Genomic DNA, 20,141 nt, shown 5'->3' on the forward strand with positions numbered 1-20,141 from the left:
CTTAGTTTTACTAGCATTAAATGTTACCATCCATTTGCAGCCCCATTCCATAATGGTCTGGAGGTCATTTTCTAACTATTCTGCCATTGTCTTAGATTTATGTACATCCATTCTTCCCTCATGCATGTTTTAGACCGTTTTATCATCAGCAAATATACCCATCTTGGACAGAATATTATCAGGGAGGTCGTTTTTGAATATCAGAAATAATAGTAGTCCAAAGATCGACCCCTGAGACACTCCTGCATTAATGTTATGCTGCTTGGATGTATGTCTATCAATGACAACCTGTATGCTTCTATTGTCTAAGATGGATCTAATTATATTTAGTATACGTCCAGTTATAATGTACGATTTAATTTTCATTAGCAGCCCTTTGTGCCAGACTTTGTCAAAGGCCTTGGATATATCAAGAGCTACAGCTGTGGCTTCGCCCGCCTTATCCAGTACATCGTAAATGTGCTCACAGATGAATGTTAAAAATATATGTAGTAGAACGACATTGCCTGAATCCATACTGTTTGTCAGAGAGATTTGCTTTTGCGAGGTGATGAACTAGTGCTTGATTAATTAAGGTTTCAAAGATTTTAGTGAAGAGTAGGAAGAGATTAATGGGGCGATAATTGAGAGGGTCTGTTCTTTCCCCAGAATTCCTGTACACTGGTACCACAGAGGCCATTTTCCAGCTATTAGGGAAGCAAGATTCAGCAAGGCATTTATTGTAGAGCTTGGAAAATATGGGGGCTAACTCAGTTAAACATTTCTTAATTAGTGTAGCAGAGATGAGATCAGGCCCACACGCCTTTGAGGTGTTTAAATTTTTATGATATTGCGGCATGAGAAGGGGTGATTTTTACATCATCTAATTGGCTTCATTTTGCATAGGGAAATTTGGGAGGGAGTTGTTTGTTGGCCCTAAGGTGGAGTTGGAGGCGAATCGCCAGGACAGCAGTTTCGTTTTCTGTTACTGTGCATGCAACCTTCTGGTTGTTGCTCAATGGAGGAATTACTGATCGGTCATCTTCTTTTAAGTACAGACCAATAAGTCTCCTGTGTGTCATGAGTAAGTTACTGGAATCTGTGTTAAATGGAGAAGTAGTTAACCAGCTCAGCAAAAATAAATTTCTTAGCGACATGCAATATGGTTTCCGTTCTGCTAGATCTACAGCAGATGTGGTAATGGTTATATTTCATAGGATGAGAATCTCTCAAAGGAGGCTTCCTTTCTTGGGCAATTGCTCTTGACATATCAAAGACCTTTGATAGGGTATGGCATAAAGGCCTACTTCACAAGATCTCCAGGTATACCATAGCTGGAAATGTTTTTTCAATTATTAAACCATTTCTCTCTGCTAGGTTCATAAGAATAGTGGTTGATGGGCAGACATCAGAAGTTCATGGTATTAATACTGGAGTCCCTCAGCGGCCCATCTTGGGCCCGACTCTCTTCCTGATCTATATCAATGATCTTTCAAATCACATTTTTAAATCATTCGTAGACATTTATGCTGATGACATTACCATCTATGACGGCACATCAAAGGCCGTAAACGACCAAGTTCTCTCTGATTCTCTCTCCTCTGATCTTGAGCATGTGGTACAATGGAGGGGAAAAAAGTGGATGGTTACTTTTAATGCATCTAAAACCAAGCTTTTATCTTTACATCATCAACGTTCTGATCACCATCTTGCATCAATTGAAATGAATGGTCCTCGTCTTGGGGAGGCTCCATGTTTTAACAAGCTTCTGGGCTTGACCTTTACTCCTGATCTAAAATGGAATATGTAATCCTTTGATGTGCTGCCATAGATGGTAGTCGTCAGCAAAAATGTCTTCATTTGGAAGATCATTGATATAGATCAGGAAGAGAGTTGGACCTAGGAGGGGCCGCTGAGAGACTCCAGCATAATTACTATGAGGTTCTGATTTCTGCCCATCAACCACTACTTTTATGAACCTTTTAGAGAGAAATGGTTTAATAATTGAAAAAACATTTTCAGCTATACCATAGCTGGAGATCTTGTGAAGTAGACCTTTATGCCTTTAATATGTCTTGAGCAATTGCCCTAAAAAGGAAGCCTTCACCGAGAGTTTCACTAATCCTATGAGAAATAACCGTAAGCACATCCGCTGTAGATCTAGCAAAATGGAAACCATATTGCATGTCACTAAGAAGATTATTTTTGCTGAAGTGGTTGACTACTTCTCTATTTAACACCGATTCCAGTAACTTACTCATGACGCACAAGAGACTTATTGGTCTGTACTAAGACGGAGGATGGACGATCACCTGAATTCTTAAATACAGGACATACTGATGAGATTTTCCAGAGTGTTGGGAAGCAATTCTTAAGATAATGCTTAAAGAGCTTTGTAGGTATGGGAGCCAGTTCTGGTTTAACTTTTGAGTACTATAATTGGAATGCTGTCAGGGCCAGGTGCTTTACTGGAATCAAGTTTTTTGATTAGCTTAACATCAAGCACAGATATTTGTATGTCGCATTGTGTGTTTTCTGATGCAGGAGGAAATATGGGGGTTTGGCGGCCTTGCTCGCATAGAGTAGAATTAGCTGCAAAGTTCATGGCAAAGAGTTTGGCTTTGGGTTTTTTACTGACGAGATTGGCTTTGGGTTTTTTACTGACGAGATTACCTCAGTTTCATTGATGATAGTTGGGATAGAGCACACGCTTCTGTTCGCCAACTGGATAGATCCTGAACTGTCATTTAAGCTTCAGCACCTGTCTCATCGACAAAATATTACACCCCTTTGCTTGTTTTACAAGTATTTTAATGCTGGATGCTCTGACGAACTACAAGCTCTTGTGCCCCTCGATGAAAATACCTCTGACAAGCAGAGAAGTTTGACCCCTACACAGTAGAGATCCCTAGATGTAAGAAAGCCTTCTACTCTAATAGCTTGTTTCCCAGAACTGCTAGACTGGAATTCTCTTCCAGGTTCCTGCTTCCCCAACTGTACTGACATGCAGAAGTTCAAGTGTAATGTGAACAGACATCTTGCTGCTAAACTCCTTACAGAGTACACCTGCAACTTAGGTCCCTGATAGCAGCCCCCTACATCAAAGTGGCAATGTGCCTTGTTTAGTGTGAAAATGTAATTAAAATAAAACTAGTAAAACCAAGCAGGAAAACCATGTAAAAAAAAAAAAAAAAAAAAAATTTATTGATCTTAAGGAGTCGGAAAAAAATTTTGACTCCGACTCCTCATACTCTTAGAAATCCGACTCCGATTCCGACTCTGCAACCCTGAAAACAATTTCACTTTTATAGATATATAGATCATCTTAGATATTTCTTGGAAACATTGCATTTTGCAACTTTTCAGAAAATTTCAATCAAACCGAAATCGGTGTTACATGATACACTTTATATGGAAATATTCTTAGCTACTTTCTGTAACTGGTTCTTAACTTTTGTGTCATGATCCCTAAAATTATGAATCGCGTTAAAAAAAAACCTTTATTCTATTTTTGCGTTTGCTATAATTAGGTATTCCAAAACAAATTTTATTTCTATTATATCTGAAAACTTTTATTGTAAGCACTTAGATATTTGCTAAACATAAACCATTGTACCAATTTTATTAACCACTGAATTATGACTTTCTAAGTTTGTGCTATTGGGCCAGGAACCAATTTTCAGTGTAGATTTAAAAATGCTTTGCAGGATCGAAAAATCGTTACAGATGTATCATGCCATTTTGTGGTCAATGAAAATTAGTCATAATGGACAAAATCATTTTAAATCTGAAAATAATGTGCAAAACTATGGAAACACAAATTATATTTTTCATATAAGTTTAATTTCAACAACTAACATTGAATGTTAATATGATTACATAAATTAATCTACATTTAGAAATTTACATTGATTTCTTTTAATACTAAGTAAAAAAACATGAACCATATAAAAACAGGTGGAAAAACAATTTGATAATCAGTCAAAAATGGTTTTAAAAGTCAAAAGTATGCATACAGAAATTAATGGGGGGAAAAAGTATCCATTGGAAGTACACGCTTGGAACTTTGCTACTTTACTAATTTTTCAATAAGAAATTCACCTCTTATCTCCTCCATTATGATTGACAAATTTTTGGACACCATAAAAGCCCCTGCACAAAGACATAAATATGAAAAACTAGAACAGTGAAAGGTTTACTTGTTAAAACATGAAGAAAAGTAAAATGCAGGAGAGAATGTCAGTAAAACAAAAGTGTTGGTCAATTGTCGTAGCATTGGAAATCCCCTGAAAAAAAAATTCTCATGCTGAGTTTGTGGTAAGGTAGTCGAGTGCTACTAAATTGTCTGTAGTATATGCAGGCATTGTGTGCATATGCTACAGAATTAGGAGTGGGTGGGGGAAAATCAGGAAACTTCTGCTGTTACTAAACAGCAAAGTGTCTTCCACTGTCTATTGGGCATGTGCACACAGTGTCTATGGAAGTGGAACTTGGCCAATGGGGGTTAATGACATAGGTTGCATGGAGAGAAATGATATGAGAACCTGATCTTACTACGAATGGGATTAAATAGGCAAACTAATGTTGTACAATAAGATGGTAGATAATGTACTATGAATTACTGACAAAGACTATGAAAAAATATTAAATTAAAAGAAAATGTTTAGGAATTTAAACAATGCAATTTAAATAATTATGGTGCAAGTCAAATAACAAAACAAATGAGATTAGATTCAAAGTAAGTTTTCGAATAAGTTATTAAAAATTTGATAAATGATATTCACGAAAATATCAAATTGAAATTAATATGACAAATATATCTGGTGTAAATTAAGAGAGAGAGAGAGCAGTATAACATAGAAACCAGGCTACAAGAGTTTACCATAAGTCGGGTATACAGACGTTGCCATCTACAAACATACACAATCTTTGCAGCTAATTTAGTAACAGTCAATTCCTATTTCTGTGTTTAAGTAAAACAAAACCCTTCCACTTCTGTTTTATTTTTATTTTTTCCCAGAACCCAAAACATGTTCTTCTTTGTGATGAGATTTTGCATATGCTAATAACTAACACACAACCATAATGTGCAGGATAAACAACTATCGCATCACTGACAGTGAACTGTAGTGTACAGAACAAAAAAACTACAATTGTTAAGTTGCAACCACCTAATTTTTTCACCAGCTTTCTTTCATTATTCAGCAGCATGTTATTAGTACTCCTCATTCGTTACCTCCTCCATTATGTTGGTCCATCACTCAATTCAATTTTGTGAAGATTAAGTATAATTAGAAAATAAAAACATTTTTTAATTACGGATTTATTATTAATTACAATCTTAGTTTCCTTTCAAAGTTATGCTAACAAAATTTACAAATTTGTCTGTGTTGAAAGACGGGCATATGCAATAGGTAGTTTTTGTATTTTAAATTTTGTTGTTGCAAAATTCACTTCACTATTATAATCATAGCATGCAAGTTAGAAGTAACATTTTTTGAATCCACATATATCTGGTTCTATAATGAATAGAACCTAACAGAATCTGTTATAAATTAAATTCAGAAAAATTTATTCAAATTTTTAGCATTTTTGTCTGCACATAACTTTTTAAAATTTTTCTTAGCTAAGGTTTTTATTATAATAAAGCTATTTTTATTTTGTTTATACAAATGTTAGTATTAGTTATTTTATTAGTTTAAGCTCCTAAAAGAATGTTACTTGATATCAATTAATATTTTTTACTTTAATATATTATTCTTTCAGAACTCAGTTGGCCTATGTATTACAAATCTTGGGTCGCCCTGAAGAAGCTTTGCAATTTTATAACCAAGTACTTAAAACAAAGTTTGTATCAAACAAAATATGAATTTATATTTTTTTGTTTTGTAATTTACTTTTTCCTTTGTTGTTGTAAAAATGTTTTTAATCTTTTAAAAAGAAATTCTCATGAAAGACATTTCTAATCTCTTCATCTTGATGATGGTGACATAAATGCATACACATTATTCTGCACTTAATTTTCATGTCATTCTTGTAGGTTTTATTTTTTAATTGCTGTTCAGTAAAAAAAAAAAAATTTTCTCCATTAGCTTAAAAGCTATAGATTTACTTTATATTTTTCATTTCTTGTTTGAAAATAATTATATTTTCATTTCTTGCTAGAAAATAATTTTTTACACAAATTTAAAAAATTTTCTAAATAAGTTAATTGAACCCTTTTTGCAGATTTACTGTTAAGAATTTCTAAAGCTAGATGACTCTGGCAGTCAATTTGCAACATAATTATATAGAACATACTTTTTGATTGAAGAGTGCTATTGATTATATGAGTTGTAACAGGAAGGACTGACAATTTTGATAGCAGAGAGTAGTTGACTTTTTCAAGAATTTCCTGATCTCATTATAGCTTCAAAAATGTTTACTCCATCCACACTGAATCAAGAGAAATCTGGTTCTTGGAGAAAGGAAGTAAAGTTCTGGGAAATAGCCATTAGTTTTAAAAAACAAAAAGGATCCTTACAATGTTTGTTTTTAACTGGAAAGGTACGGGAAGCAATTCTGGAGATGAATCCAGAAACATTTTATGATGAAGATGGGATTAGAGCTCTTATGAAAATTTAGATACTCTCTTCAAAGTTGATAACTTTATTGCCTTGGTTGCATATGTCATTTAAAAAATATGAGGCCAAAAATATCTTGATCAATAATTATCTGGTTGAATTGGACCATCTGGTTTCCAAGTTGAGAGAATATGAGATAAGCCTATCAACATAAGTTTTGGCATACCAGACTTTAAAAAGTTGCAACTTTTCTGATGACAATGAGAAGCTATTGTAGAGGATGCCATGTCAAAACAATTGTGGAAGATAATGATGTATTGCCTGTGTTTCTGGTTGTTCCAATGATGAGATGAAAAGCACCAGATGTTACTTTTATAAACAGCAATGAATTTGAAGAATGATAGTAGAAAGAGACATTCTATGCCTATGATCCTGGGAGACATCCACAAGTCAGAAATGTTATGAGGTGCCTTCAATATGTTTCCAGACTTTTTTCATATGGACACATAAAACTCTAGTCCCATTCAAAGTAATCTCCTCCAGCTACAATGCACTTTTGTGTATTGTTCCAATAACTTCTGGAAGGCCTCATGAAGTCCTCTTGTGTGAGCGTGTCAAAAAACTATAAAAGAATCTATATAAAGGAAAACTCAGAAAAAATACCAACCAATTATTATTACATTTAACACTCCAAAAATTCCACCTAAAATTAAAATTGGTTACACCATAGAACCAGTTAGAATTTATATCTCAGATCCAGAGATGTTTCAACTGTCAAAAATTTGGTCATCCCACATGCGCTAAATGTGGCTCTAAAGAAATAAGTCACAACGAAGAAGAATGTTGCGAGTTCAAATGTATAAATTGCCAAGACAAGCACCCTGGCTATTCTTAAAACTGAACGATGGAAAATTGAAAAAGAAATCTTTACCATAAAGCATAAATGAAATATATCTTACTTAGAGGCGAAGAGGTGGAAGATCTCATAAAAAATAAAACATATGCGAAAATAACAGAGAAAAAAAAATCCTACCAACCAGCCTGATAAATACAATGAACTTATCGAAAAACTTGTACATCTAGAACCAAATGAACTGCTTAACCCCCCCCCCAAAAAAAAATACAGCACTTTCAAAAACTAGAAAAATTAAAACTAGAAACCAGAAAAGAACCCAATAAAGTATGTCTCTTCCTAAACCTCCCCTCTTAAAGGCCAATCTTCTCAAGAACAATTTTCTTAAAACAAAAACCAGCAAAACAAAAAATAGAAATACTCCCAAAAAATCTAACAGAACCTGATGAAATGGAGACTGAATATCCAAGCCAACAAACAGAAACTCCAAAACAAAAAACTTCCAATCGATCACCATTAAAACAAAAGAAAAAACGAAACAAAACAGATATAACATCCCGCTCAAACTCCAGCTCAATCCCTTGAACCTGAAGATGAAATGGAAACAGAATACCCAAACATCTACCCTGGCTTTCTGACAACTGTAAACCCACCCAAGCATCCAAAACATACTACTATATTATTAAACCTCTCCAAACACCCCAAATCCAACACAATTAAACCCATCTTTATGGAAAAAAATACACAACATCCTTCATGACTATCCAGATTATGAACACACACTGACAGAGCTAAAACCAAAGAAAAAGTTGGAAGTCCACTTGACAGGTCTTCCATCTTTAGCGCTGAAGCCTCAGCAATACACCTGGCCCTTAATATTATAAGTGCCGATCAAGCAAACAAGTTTATAATATTTTCGGACTCTTTATCAGTTCTAACTTCATTAAAAGAACACTCACAATCTGCTAATAACAAACCTATTAAACAGATTTGATTTCCTTAAAACTCAAAAACAAATCATCCTATGCTGGATCCCAAGCCATATTGGCATCCTAGAAAACACAAAAGCTGACCTAGTCACTAAAGAATCCCTAAACCTGGAAATATCCAACATAAAAATCCCCTACACTGACTTTAAACCAACCATAAACAAAATGGCAACAACAATGGAACACTTATACAAAAAAAAAACACTTATACAAAAAAAAAAAAACTACAAGAAATCAAACCCACACTTGAAGAATGGAGTCCCAAATCCAAACTAAACCGGAATAAAGAGGTGATCATTACAAGAATAAGAACAGGGCACACAAATATCACTCATTCCTATTAAAAGGAGAACACCCACCTGAATGCTTACCTTGCCAAGAAAACTACACTGTAAAACATTTTCTAATAAACTACATTGACCTAACTCTCTTATACCAAAAATATTACAGCACTAACAAAATTAGATATCTTTGAAAATATAAATGAAAAAAAATTCTAAATTACTTGAAAGTCTCTTCTCCAAAATATAAATCTACCTTTATATAAAAAAAAATTTTGTTCAACTCCAATTCTTTACAAAACTTCCTCTAAACTTTGGCCTTAAACGACCATGCAGCTGTTGATAGGTCAATAAACTGAACAATCAATCTAAAATGTGTCTCTAAGCCAGATACTGAGAAATCAACAGCTCACCAAAGGCTCTTTTATTGTCTATATTGGACCCTTGTTTTAAGGAAACAACAAAAAGAACTCTCAAACTGGATCAAAAACAAATTCCTGTACAGTTGTTCTTGATATAGAACAAAGTGGGATTACTACCTGATGGATGTTCACAGATAAATTTGTGAAATGTATCTAGCTTATTGTGCAAGGATTTCAGCATGAAGTAGCATGATCAGTTGTACCAGACTCTTCCACATGCTCAAAGGAGGGCTTTAGAGTTGCATTTGCTGTCATTGTTTTAAATGGATGATCTCTAGCAGGCCAGTGCTTGCGTACATAGTGTTCAGCTCTTGCTCTAGAGTCCCATAAGCACAAGAAGCAACAAAATTTAGTATAGCCTGGCTGAAGGCCAGTGAGCATGGCTATAACCTTGAAATCTGCACAAACATGCCATTTATGGACTTCATAATGTATGCTTGCTAAAATTGTTTTTAAATTTTCATATGATTCTTTCATGGTTGTGCTGTAAGCTATAGGAACAGATGGCAGGGTGTTCCCATTGTGAAGCAAAACAGCTTTTATGCTTTCCTTGGATTCATCTAAGAAAAGTCGCCAGTTGGTGTTATCATATTGTATTTCCAGCTGTTCAAAAAGTCCAACAATGTCATTGCAGAAGCATAAATCATCTGTCAAAGTGAACAAAACATGCAAGTTTTGTGCACGTTTTCTGTACAATGTTATTTTCACACCTTTTCTAAGAAGATTTCGTTCTTTAAGCCTTGATGAAAGAAGTTCACTTTTGTCTTTGGTTAAATAAAGATCTCTGCATAAGTCATTTAGAGCATCTTGAGAAAATAGTATTGCTTTCTGAATTAGAAAATTCTACTGTTTCATCACTGTAATGTTCATCCCCACTGCTTGAACTCCACATTTCCTGATCAGAGGGTTTTGGTACAGGTAATTCTTTTGAGTGCTCAACTGGGCGCATTGCTGATTGCAAATTTGGGTAAACAATGTGTTTCTTTTTTTTTTTTTTTTTGCTGTTGTACAGCCCGTATAGTCTTGCTGACAAAAATAGCAATCATTAGAATGATCTTTCTGCTCTCGCCAAATCATTGGCACACCAAACTTCATGTGAACATTCTTTTTTGTATACCATGCGCTCAATGTTTTCACACATGTAAGCAACAGGCATGAGGAGCCCATGACTTGTCTTGGTCTCCTATATCAAAATGAAAGTACGCCTTGTACAATTTCTTGATATGGCTGGTAATGCTGGGCCTTTCTTTAGCAAATGTTAATTCGCCACATATGTAGCAAAATTTGCTTGGATCATTTTTGCACTGTCTTGAAGTCATCGTCAAAGCCTATACTGCATCTAAAGAATAAAGACAAGAAAAAAGTAAATTGTTTTATAAAGAAAAATAAGGATTCCATAATATGAACATGTTAAGCCATTATAAACGCCCACTAGCAAGTTATTAGATTCTTTCGTACATAAAGTAAGGGGTTGATAAAATTTCATTTCTATTTTTTGCATTTAATTTAGTAAATTTTCAGAAAAGAATGTATAAAATGCCCCTTTATGTTTAAAACATTAAAATACACAATAATCCGGTCTTTATTGTAGTTTTTAGTTAAAAAATACTTTATTAAATGGATATCTATTTTTAACCCTCAGATTTTTTCCCGTGCCCTACAAATAAGGTTCTGAGGCAGGTTTTAGCTTCTTTTCCTTGATTTTTTTAGCCTACATTAAAAAATGCCTTTCTTGACGAATATCATGGATTTTCGGAAGGTGGTGAACACCAAACCATGTGCTACAGCATTATGTTTTTACTTTTGAAAAAATTAGCCCTTGGTCTAGAAAATATTATGTTAACCAAGCTAGCTCTGTCATCTAGCTCTCTTAAATCTGGAAAAATAGCTCATTTCGGCTGACTTTAGCAAATAAATGATTCAAATAAATGATTTAACAAATAATGTACATAATATGTGTATATTAAACTGTGTTTTTCTCTTAAGATTTATAATTTAATACACATAATATGTGACTGCAAAGTCGTCAGTAACCCATTTTTGACGTTTTTACTGAAATTTACGACTGTGGCAATTTTGCACGAATTATACCTAATTCAACAAAAAGAAAGCCAGAAATAAAATTTCCACGTTACTAGGTATACAAAAATTGCTGCAGATATCCTGTACTTTTTTTAGTGTTGCACAGTGTAATTAGTTCATTATATTCCGCGATCATTATTTGATAAATACTGAAAATTCACCAAAAATAGGAAATTAACCAATTTTAATGATAAAATTGGTTAATTTCTTATTTTAGGTGAATTTTTAAGTAAAGGGAGGGGTCAAAATGTTTATACATTTTGAGCATCGACATTCATTTTGCCCGTACCTACTGATATGAGTTGCAACAAGATTGACTGATATTGTTTAGATTGCAATGGTATACTTTTTCTGCAAATTAAGAATAGAATTGAATTTTTATTTCATTGATTTTATTCTCATGCTGAGAAAAGAACAGCTTTATGAGTATGTTTTATTAGGTATTCATTTACCAAAAATATATATATTAATATTATTTTTAAAATATAATTATCCACTGACACTGTTTCGTCGTCTACAACTCATCAGAGTTGCTGAATACACACACACACACACACACACACACACACACACATCACAAGTGACCTATATCTTGTTAGTTTAGTTTGGCACAATGGCATATCTCATGTCACTCAAGTGTTACAGTAATATTTTTCATAAGAAATAAAATTCTTCTGGGGTTTTTAATAGTAACTATGTTATTCTGTGACAAAGTTAATTTGAGAATGTGTTTTCTACAGGAAGTATAATTTTTCATTCATAGAATTTTCCCCCCACTTTTTTATATAGAAAGTAAAAAATTCTGTCAGTTCTGTGTGTATAAAATCAACCTTTATATTGGGATATAAGTTGTTATTCTCCAATTGCAGTTGTAATCAAAACTCCTTTTCAGAGTTGATAAATGATAATGTGTGTATTGTATATAAAACTAAATTTTGCATTTGAAATGTATTTTTAACAGGCCTTCAGATGTTGGAGTAATTGCTGTAGCATCAAACAATATTGTGACTTTGAATAAGGTATTTACATTTGTTTTGCTTATATCTTTAGAATAATTTAAATTTGAGAAAAGTTTTATTGTTAACATTAGTAAGCCAATAAATATTTGACAGATTAATTCTGATTAAACCTAAATAATCCTCTATCATAATGAAATATTTTGTTTCGTGGCATGACATTATTTTAAAGATTATATATTACTAGCATTTTGGCCCCCCAAAAAATGTTGTAGTAGACAGGCAGGCGTGAACCCATACCGCGAAGGAGGAAAAGAATGTGAAAAAAAAATGACATCTTTGCTGTTACGACCACCGCCAAACTGGAAGTGACATAGGTTTAAATTAAGGCTAGACAATTGAAAAGAGGGGATAACTTTCGACAATATCGCCGAAAAAAGCGACCCCTTTCCTGTAGAAAAGTGCTCAGTTGAGAGTGAAGAAATTGTTTTTAGCCAATTTTTCGGTATTTGTCGTATGAAAGGTCGAGCTTAAAAACGATACTGATCTTGTGAAAATCCGTCTCCTCTGTTGAAAATTTTAGGCTGACATGCAAACATACATACATAGATTTATATTTTGGTAGCTCAAATTTTTGACCCAAACCAATTAAAAAGCTTGCCCTATCTCTGAATACCCTTTATGTCAAATTTCAAATGTTTAGACCAGAAATTGTCTGAGTAATTTGGTAGAGACCGCAATGGTCATTTTTTTTTTAACTTTGACCCCTATTATTACCCCTTAACATTTATTGTTTTGGGTTCAAATCAAGTTAAGTTAGATCCATGTCCAAGGAACTTATATCTAAAATTTCAAGTGTTTAGAACCAAAATTGTCGGAGTTTGGTAGAGTTCTCAAAGGTCAGATCAGTGAACTTTGACCACTTAACAGCCAAATATCTGGCCAAAAACCGATCACATCGATTTTTCCAAATCCCAGTACCCTGTATATCAAATTACAAGTCTGTAGACTGAAAATTGAGTTATTGCGTAGGGAAATGTACACGCACACACAGACACGTTCACTTTTATAGGTATACTAGCATTTCAGCCCGGCATTGCCTAGGTGTTTGGATGTGTCTGTTGAGCAAAAAAAAAAAAAGAAAAAAGTGGTAGTAGGAAGGCAGACTCGAACCCGTACCGCGAAGGAAGAAAAGAACGGGGGGGAAAAAAAACCTGATGTCTATGCTGTTACGACCACCGCCAAACTGGAAGTGGCATTTTTTAAAATTAAGTCTAGACAATCGAAAGGAGAGGATGACTTTAAAAAATATTGGCGTAAAAAGCGCCCCCCTCCCTGTAGAAAAGTGCCCATTTGAAGGTGAAGATATTAATGTTTTTAGCCAATTTTACCATATTTGTCGTCTGAAAGGTCGGACTTTAAAACGATACTAATCTTGGTAAAATCCGTCGCCTCTGTCAAAAGTTTTAGACAGACATGCAAACATACATACATTTATATATCTGTAACTAAAATTTTTTGTCCCAAACCGATTAAAAAGCTTGCCCTATCTCTGAAAACCCTTTATGTTAAATTTCAAATGTTTAGACCAGAAATTGTCTGAGTAATTTGGTAGATACCGCAGCGGTCAATTTTTGTTTTAAACTTTGACCTCTTAACATTTATTGTTTTGGGCTCAAATCAAGTTATTAAGTTAGATCTATGTCCAAGGGACCTATATCTAAAATTTCAAGTGTTTAGACCCAAAATTGTCGGAGGAGTTTGGTTGAGTTCTTAAAGGTCAAATCGTTGAACTTTGACCCCTTAACAGCCAAATTTCTAGCCGAAAACGGACTACAAAAATTTTCCTAAATATCAGTACCCTGTATATCAAATTTCGAGTCTGTAGACTTAAAATTGAGAGAGTTATTGCATAGGGAAATGTACACACACGCACACACATGCACACAGATACAGACACGTTCACTTTTATAGATATATAGATAGATATGATAAGAATAAAGGAAATAATATTCCAACGAGATGGAGAAATAAAAAAGGAACAAACCAATTTATATGACATTTCTGAATTTTTGAGATGAGGATTGGTTATTCGTATTATTTGGATTCATCGGACTACTGTTCTCACCTTGAGTGTGACTTTCACGTTTCAGTCGATATAACCTCCGACCTTCTTCAGGTGTATCTTGTCGAACTTGAGAATGTTTCTGCCGAACTCGGGAATTTGGACAGAATTTTGAGCAGAACACTTTATTTACTTCACCAGGGTAGCGTGCTCTTGTTCCATTAAAGGTCCTAAGTAATTCGCAAATGTAGATTTCGGTCGCCCACACTGAAGATTGAACCTTCAACCTTCAGGAGAATATCATTTTTTACAATTGATTTTTCCCAGTACTCTAACCACTGCGCCATGGGTCCTTGCGAACAATTCTAGTACGAATTTTAGGAGCCTTAAACCTATTTTCATTTCTAGTTGTAATGACTAAGAACTGTGGATATGAAATCCCATGTAAATGTGGAAAACTATACAGAGGTGAAACGTGTCGTCCATTGAAAGTACGGTTAGAAGAACATCGGAAAGCCGTAGTACATGGAGAAACTGAAAAGTCAGGTATAGCTGACCACATATGGAAAGAAAAGGGAAACCATCTACCATTATGGGACAAAGTAAAAATTATAGACAGAGAGGAACGGTGGAGAGTAAGACGACTGAAAGAAGCAGCACATATGCTGGGGAATAACCAACTGCTAAGTAGACCTAGTATAGAATTCAATACGATATGGGAATCAGTAATTATAAACAATAGATAATATATACAACTAATAAGTAAAAACATTAATATGTACAAGTAATAAGTATACCCATCACTATATAGTAATAAATAGTGATATTAACAACTAGAAATAAAAAATAGGTTTACGGTTCCTAAAATTCATACTAGAACAAGGATCCGTGGCACAGTGGTTAGAGTACTGGGAAAAATCAATTGTAAAAAGTAATATTCTCCAAGAGGTTGAAGGTTCAATACTCAGTATGGGCGACCGAAATCTACATTTGCAAATTACTTAGGACCTGAAAACGAGCACGCTACCCCCGTGAAGTTAATAAAGGGTTCCGCTCAAAATTCTGTTCAAATTCCAGAGTTCGACAAGATACACCTGAAGAAAGTCGGAGGTTATATCGACCGAAACGTGAAAATCACACTCTAGATAAGATCAGTAGTCCAATGAATCAAAATAATACCAATTTATATGTTCATCAATGTTTCGTCTTTATTTCAAGACTTCCTCAGAATGATTAAATTGAAACAAATAAAATACCAGTACAATATATGAAAATATACTTGTTGCGAAATGGATGTCTCTGTTCTATTTGTGAACGAAAAAGTTGTTAGCATATTATTATATAGCTAGAATATTTTGAAATCTCATCCTGCAGCCCTTGTAGTTCAATCATTGAATTTCAACAATATCTTAAAGGAAATAACAATAGGATAGATCAAGTGAGAGAACCAGCCACAGAATGTCATTCTGCAATGAGATCAGATACTTTAAAAAGTGCTCTCTCCAAATTTTTGTTAATGATTTTGTCTACAAAATTTTTGAACTACAGAGATATTTCTACACATTCCATTTAACTATTTCCAAATTTGTTGAGTGTCAACTCATAAGTCACAACTGAACCGTTTTCAGGATGCATTGCAGTTTGTGCTAATTTTCTTAATTCCTTTACGCTTATTTTGTATAGATGGAACTTTATGTCTGCATGTATAGTTTTTGTTATATCGTGGGATGCGTTGGATCAATATAACATAAAATATCTTACCGCAGGGAGTCCAGTCTACATGTTGGGTATGTAGCAGCTCATAAGGAAAGAACATGACACAAATAAAGAAACATTTCACTGTTACATAACGATATAAGTTTATTAAGAGAGACACACACACACGTCACTACAATTCAAACATAATAGATGAAAGTTAGAAGTCCAAATATGATAAATGGATTAACGGGAAATGATGTTCGTCTCGCCATTTTCAAAGTCGCTGTGTTTTTCCTCCACTGTCCACTTCCGGTCGTTCATTTCGCGAGAAATTAAAGTTTAGGGCTAACGGGCAAGGGGGGGGGGGGATTCCCCAAAGAAGCAAAGAGTTACTTACTCCCCTTTGCATTATAAATTTGTTTGATCCCAACAGTTTTCTAATCCTAACCCTAACTCCACCCACAGGACTGAACATTATAAAAAATCTAGCAACAGCTGTCACAGCACTCATGTTCAAACACTTTGGCTTAGAAATTTAATTTTTACAGAGCAATGTTTTTCTACTCTAAAGTATATTTATTTATATATATATATATATATATATATATATATATATATATATAAATTTTCAGTATTCATCATTCCATACCATGATGGTAACTGTAATGGCTGTTGATGCTAAAAAACATACTTAATGCCCAATCATTGAAACAATTTAAAATCTGAAAAATCATTACTATGTCAGTTTTCCTTTGAAAATTAAGAACTTAATATTTAATACTACAGGGTAGAATGATAAATTTGTCATCTTAAAGAAAGCAACACTAGAGCTTTATTTTAAAAATTTCATTGAAAAAATTAATTCCGGTAACTTTATTATGTAGTAGAGCTGATATCTACTCAATGTAGCCAGCTTCAGCCTCAATCACTGCCTCAATATGGGTTCAGAACTGGGAGCATACCTTTTCCACAAGTACTGATAGGAGCTTGGCGAATACTTTACAGATGGCGGCGATAAAGCTGGCTTTGGATTTGTGGGAGGTCATGTTGGTGATGTTTTTGATGTATGACCAAACAAAGTAGTCAAATGGGTTTAGGTCAGGGGAGGAGGGAGGCCAGTGAGAAGAGGGTACAAACTTGTAGCACTCCTTCTGAAGCCAAACCTTTGGACTTGGTGGCCGGCGCTGAGTCCTGCTGCCACACGCAGGTTCTGTCAGTGGCCACCTGATTGCACCAGGGGATCACCACACTCTTCAGCACATGCAGGTACACTTTGGTATTTACTTTCAAGCCAACTTTGAAGATGTGAGGTGGCATGATGTGGTCCTCACTTGAAACCACACTAAAGGCCATAATTGTGGTCGGAAACTTTGTCTAACTGTGCCATCAAGCATTGAACCATGCGGATTTGCATTTTAACGGTGCTGCCAATGGTCTTGTATAACTTGAATGAGTAGTACAGCAACGCATTTCCAATCTCACTCGCTGAACACTGTGTCACTTAGACATGATAGAAGGCTCGATTTATACACAACTGACCAACTCAATTATTAAATCATTTCTCTCTGATAGGCTCATAAGTTGATGGGCAGAAATCAGAGGCCCACAGTATTATTGCTGGAGTCCCTCAGGGATCCATCCGAGGCCCAACTCTCTTCCTGATCTATATCAAAGATCTCCCAAATCACATACTTAAATCATTCGTTGACATCTATGCCGATGACACGACCATCTATGGCAACACATCAAAGGCCGTAAATGACAAAGTTCTCTCTGATTCTCTCTCCTCTGATCTTGAGCGCGTGGTACAATGGGGGAAGAGGTGGCTGGTTACTTTTAATGCATCTAAAACCAAGCTCCTATCTTTACATCATCAACGCTCTGATCTCCATCTGGCATCAATTGAAATGAATGGTTCTCGTCTTGGGGAGGCTCCATGTTTTGACAAGCTTCTGGGCTTGACCTTTACTCCTGATCTGAAATGGAACACGTATATCAATTCTGTGGCCAAGGTCGCTGGAAAAATGGTAGGATCCTTCTACCACTCTAGAAAATATCTCACTGCTGATGCAATTCTCTATCTATATAAAAGCCAAGTACGTCCAAGTACTGCTGCCACATCTGGGCAGGAGCTGCTAAAAACAGCCTATCCTGCCTTGACAGAATACAAAATAGACTTTGTGGCTTAGTGGGGGGTGCCCTTTTCTCTTCCCTGCAACCTCTCTCCCACAGAATAGACGTTGCGAGCCTATCTTTGTTTTATCATTATTTCCGTGGCAAATGCTTGCCAATCTTTCACGAAAGACACCTGTCTAGCTGAAACCACTGTCAATAATTTTCCCCACTCTATATCTGTGCCTAAATCAAAATGTAGATTCCATGAGCGGAGATTCTTTCTTAGAAGTGTATTATTGAGTCTCCAAACATTTATCTACATGTATATGTTAAAAGGTATCGCATCCAGATGTCTTACGGAGTGGCACGAATCACCTGTTGCTCCCTTGGTCATCATCACAAAAAGGCAGGAAAAAGACAGTGACCCAAGTCACATTTGTATATCTGTAACTATGTTTAAATCAACGAATGGTCGACTGTCACATGATCTGGACTCCGCTATTAATATATTGTAAGTCAAACCTATCAGCTGCAATTACTCACATATTAAAACTATATATCTTAATTTTTCTTGTTTTCATTAGTTGAATAAAATGCACCCCTTTCAAAAGATTTATTTTCCTTTTCTATTTTCAGGAACAAAATGTGTTTGATTCAAAAAAGAAGATCAAAGTTGCTACCTCAGGCAGTGTACACCAGAAATTGACTTCAATTCAGCAGAATAAAATAAAACTTAACCAGGCGTTATTGTACATGTACACAAACCAGGTTGGTTGGATAATTCATTTGTTTCCATGAAAATCAAGAATGTATTTTAATTTTTGCTATCCCAAATAGTCATAAAATATAAATGTTGAAGATTGCTTTCAGAATTATGTATTTCACAAGTAACAATTACATTGTTTATACTCGTGTGTCAGAAAAATATGTTGCTGTTCAATTGTACCCCAACTTCCCATGAGGTCCAGCTCTGGTCACGAGTGGCTGCTGGAATTATGCTGTCTCTTTAGCGAGGGTCCTGGCTGATAGATGATTCGATGGATAGGTTACCACTCTCCCCACGGTTCTTTTGATAGTGTGCAATCCGTTCAGCTCTGGTCTCCAAAGTCAGTCACTGGAAAGTAGAGATCATTTCAAAACAAAGAAAGAGAAGAAAGACAACTTGAAAACTCAGCTTGTTGCATAACAAAAACAAGATAATTATTCAGGGATAGTTACAAATTCTGACCATTTCTGACTCCACATACAAGTACTCGGGGACTGGTGGCTTTTGTTAATAAAGTCGGAGCGACCAACACTGAGGGGCCTGTCTCTTCACAGTGTGAACTCAGTGGTTTGGAGCAGAGAGGGACCCAAGTGAAATGTGTTTTTTTTTTTCTTAGAGATCTGGGTCTCCTGGTTGTCGGGCAGAGGTGTCCTCGAGGCTATTGTTGCCTCTCATTATATTCAGAACCAGGTAGCTTAGCCCCGCCTCCCTGATCAACAGAACTTTATTTAATGGACCAATCTCAAAAAGGACTATTTCTCAAGTTTTTAAGTGACTTTTCCCCTTTTCTCCTCCTCCCTCCATCTGCACTTATCATCACTAAAGTGGGAGAGCCCCAGTGCCTCCCCCCCCCCACTCCTGTTGTCTTTACTTCTTTTACGATGCAAGTTACAAATTAACTGACCACTTGACAGTTACATACTTGACTTGATTTTCTGGTGGTCCCTCGAATAAAACTTAAGCGCCAATTTTCACTGCCTATAAAATATTTTATGACTGTCACTTAAATCCTTCAATAATCAAGCTGGGGGGGGGGGTCATTTTGATTATCTGTTAAGAACACAGATTTCTTTTTTTCATCATTTTTCTTTCAATTATTTTTCACGGTTTTTCTTTCATTTACATTTTTCTCTATTTTTCTTTCATTTACATTTTTCTTGGTTTTTCTTTCGTTCACGTTTTTCTCGGTTTTTCTTTCGTTTACGTTTTTCTCGTTTTCTTTTTTTTTTTTTTTTTTTTTTTTTTTTTTTTTTTTTTTTTTTTTTTTTACACAGTGATCACCACTTATTAAGGCCCGGAAGCCACTCAGGGATAAGGGTTATTGCAAGTACATTACGTTAGTGTGGAGATTTGATGAAGTGTTTACTTAAGG

The 20,141-nt window shown here is 35.0% G+C and overlaps 1 protein-coding gene across 2 annotated transcripts in view; it reads left to right on the forward strand.

Annotated features, from left to right (window-relative positions):
• Window positions 1-20,141, forward strand: part of LOC145283786 (signal recognition particle subunit SRP72-like) — a 208,321-nt gene that overhangs the window by 88,727 nt on the left and 99,453 nt on the right. For both annotated transcript variants that reach the window (XM_080132853.1, XM_080132852.1), the window contains exons 9-11: window positions 5,746-5,826; window positions 12,131-12,188; window positions 18,640-18,771. In XM_080132853.1, the coding sequence (XP_079988979.1) occupies window positions 5,746-5,826; window positions 12,131-12,188; window positions 18,640-18,771 (271 nt within the window). The remainder of the gene's footprint in view (window positions 1-5,745; window positions 5,827-12,130; window positions 12,189-18,639; window positions 18,772-20,141) is intronic.

The sequence above is a fragment of the Euprymna scolopes genome, chromosome 8 (assembly GCF_053919585.1).
Source record: "Euprymna scolopes isolate OS-2025 chromosome 8, ASM5391958v1, whole genome shotgun sequence".
Taxonomy (NCBI): domain Eukaryota; kingdom Metazoa; phylum Mollusca; class Cephalopoda; order Sepiida; family Sepiolidae; genus Euprymna; species Euprymna scolopes.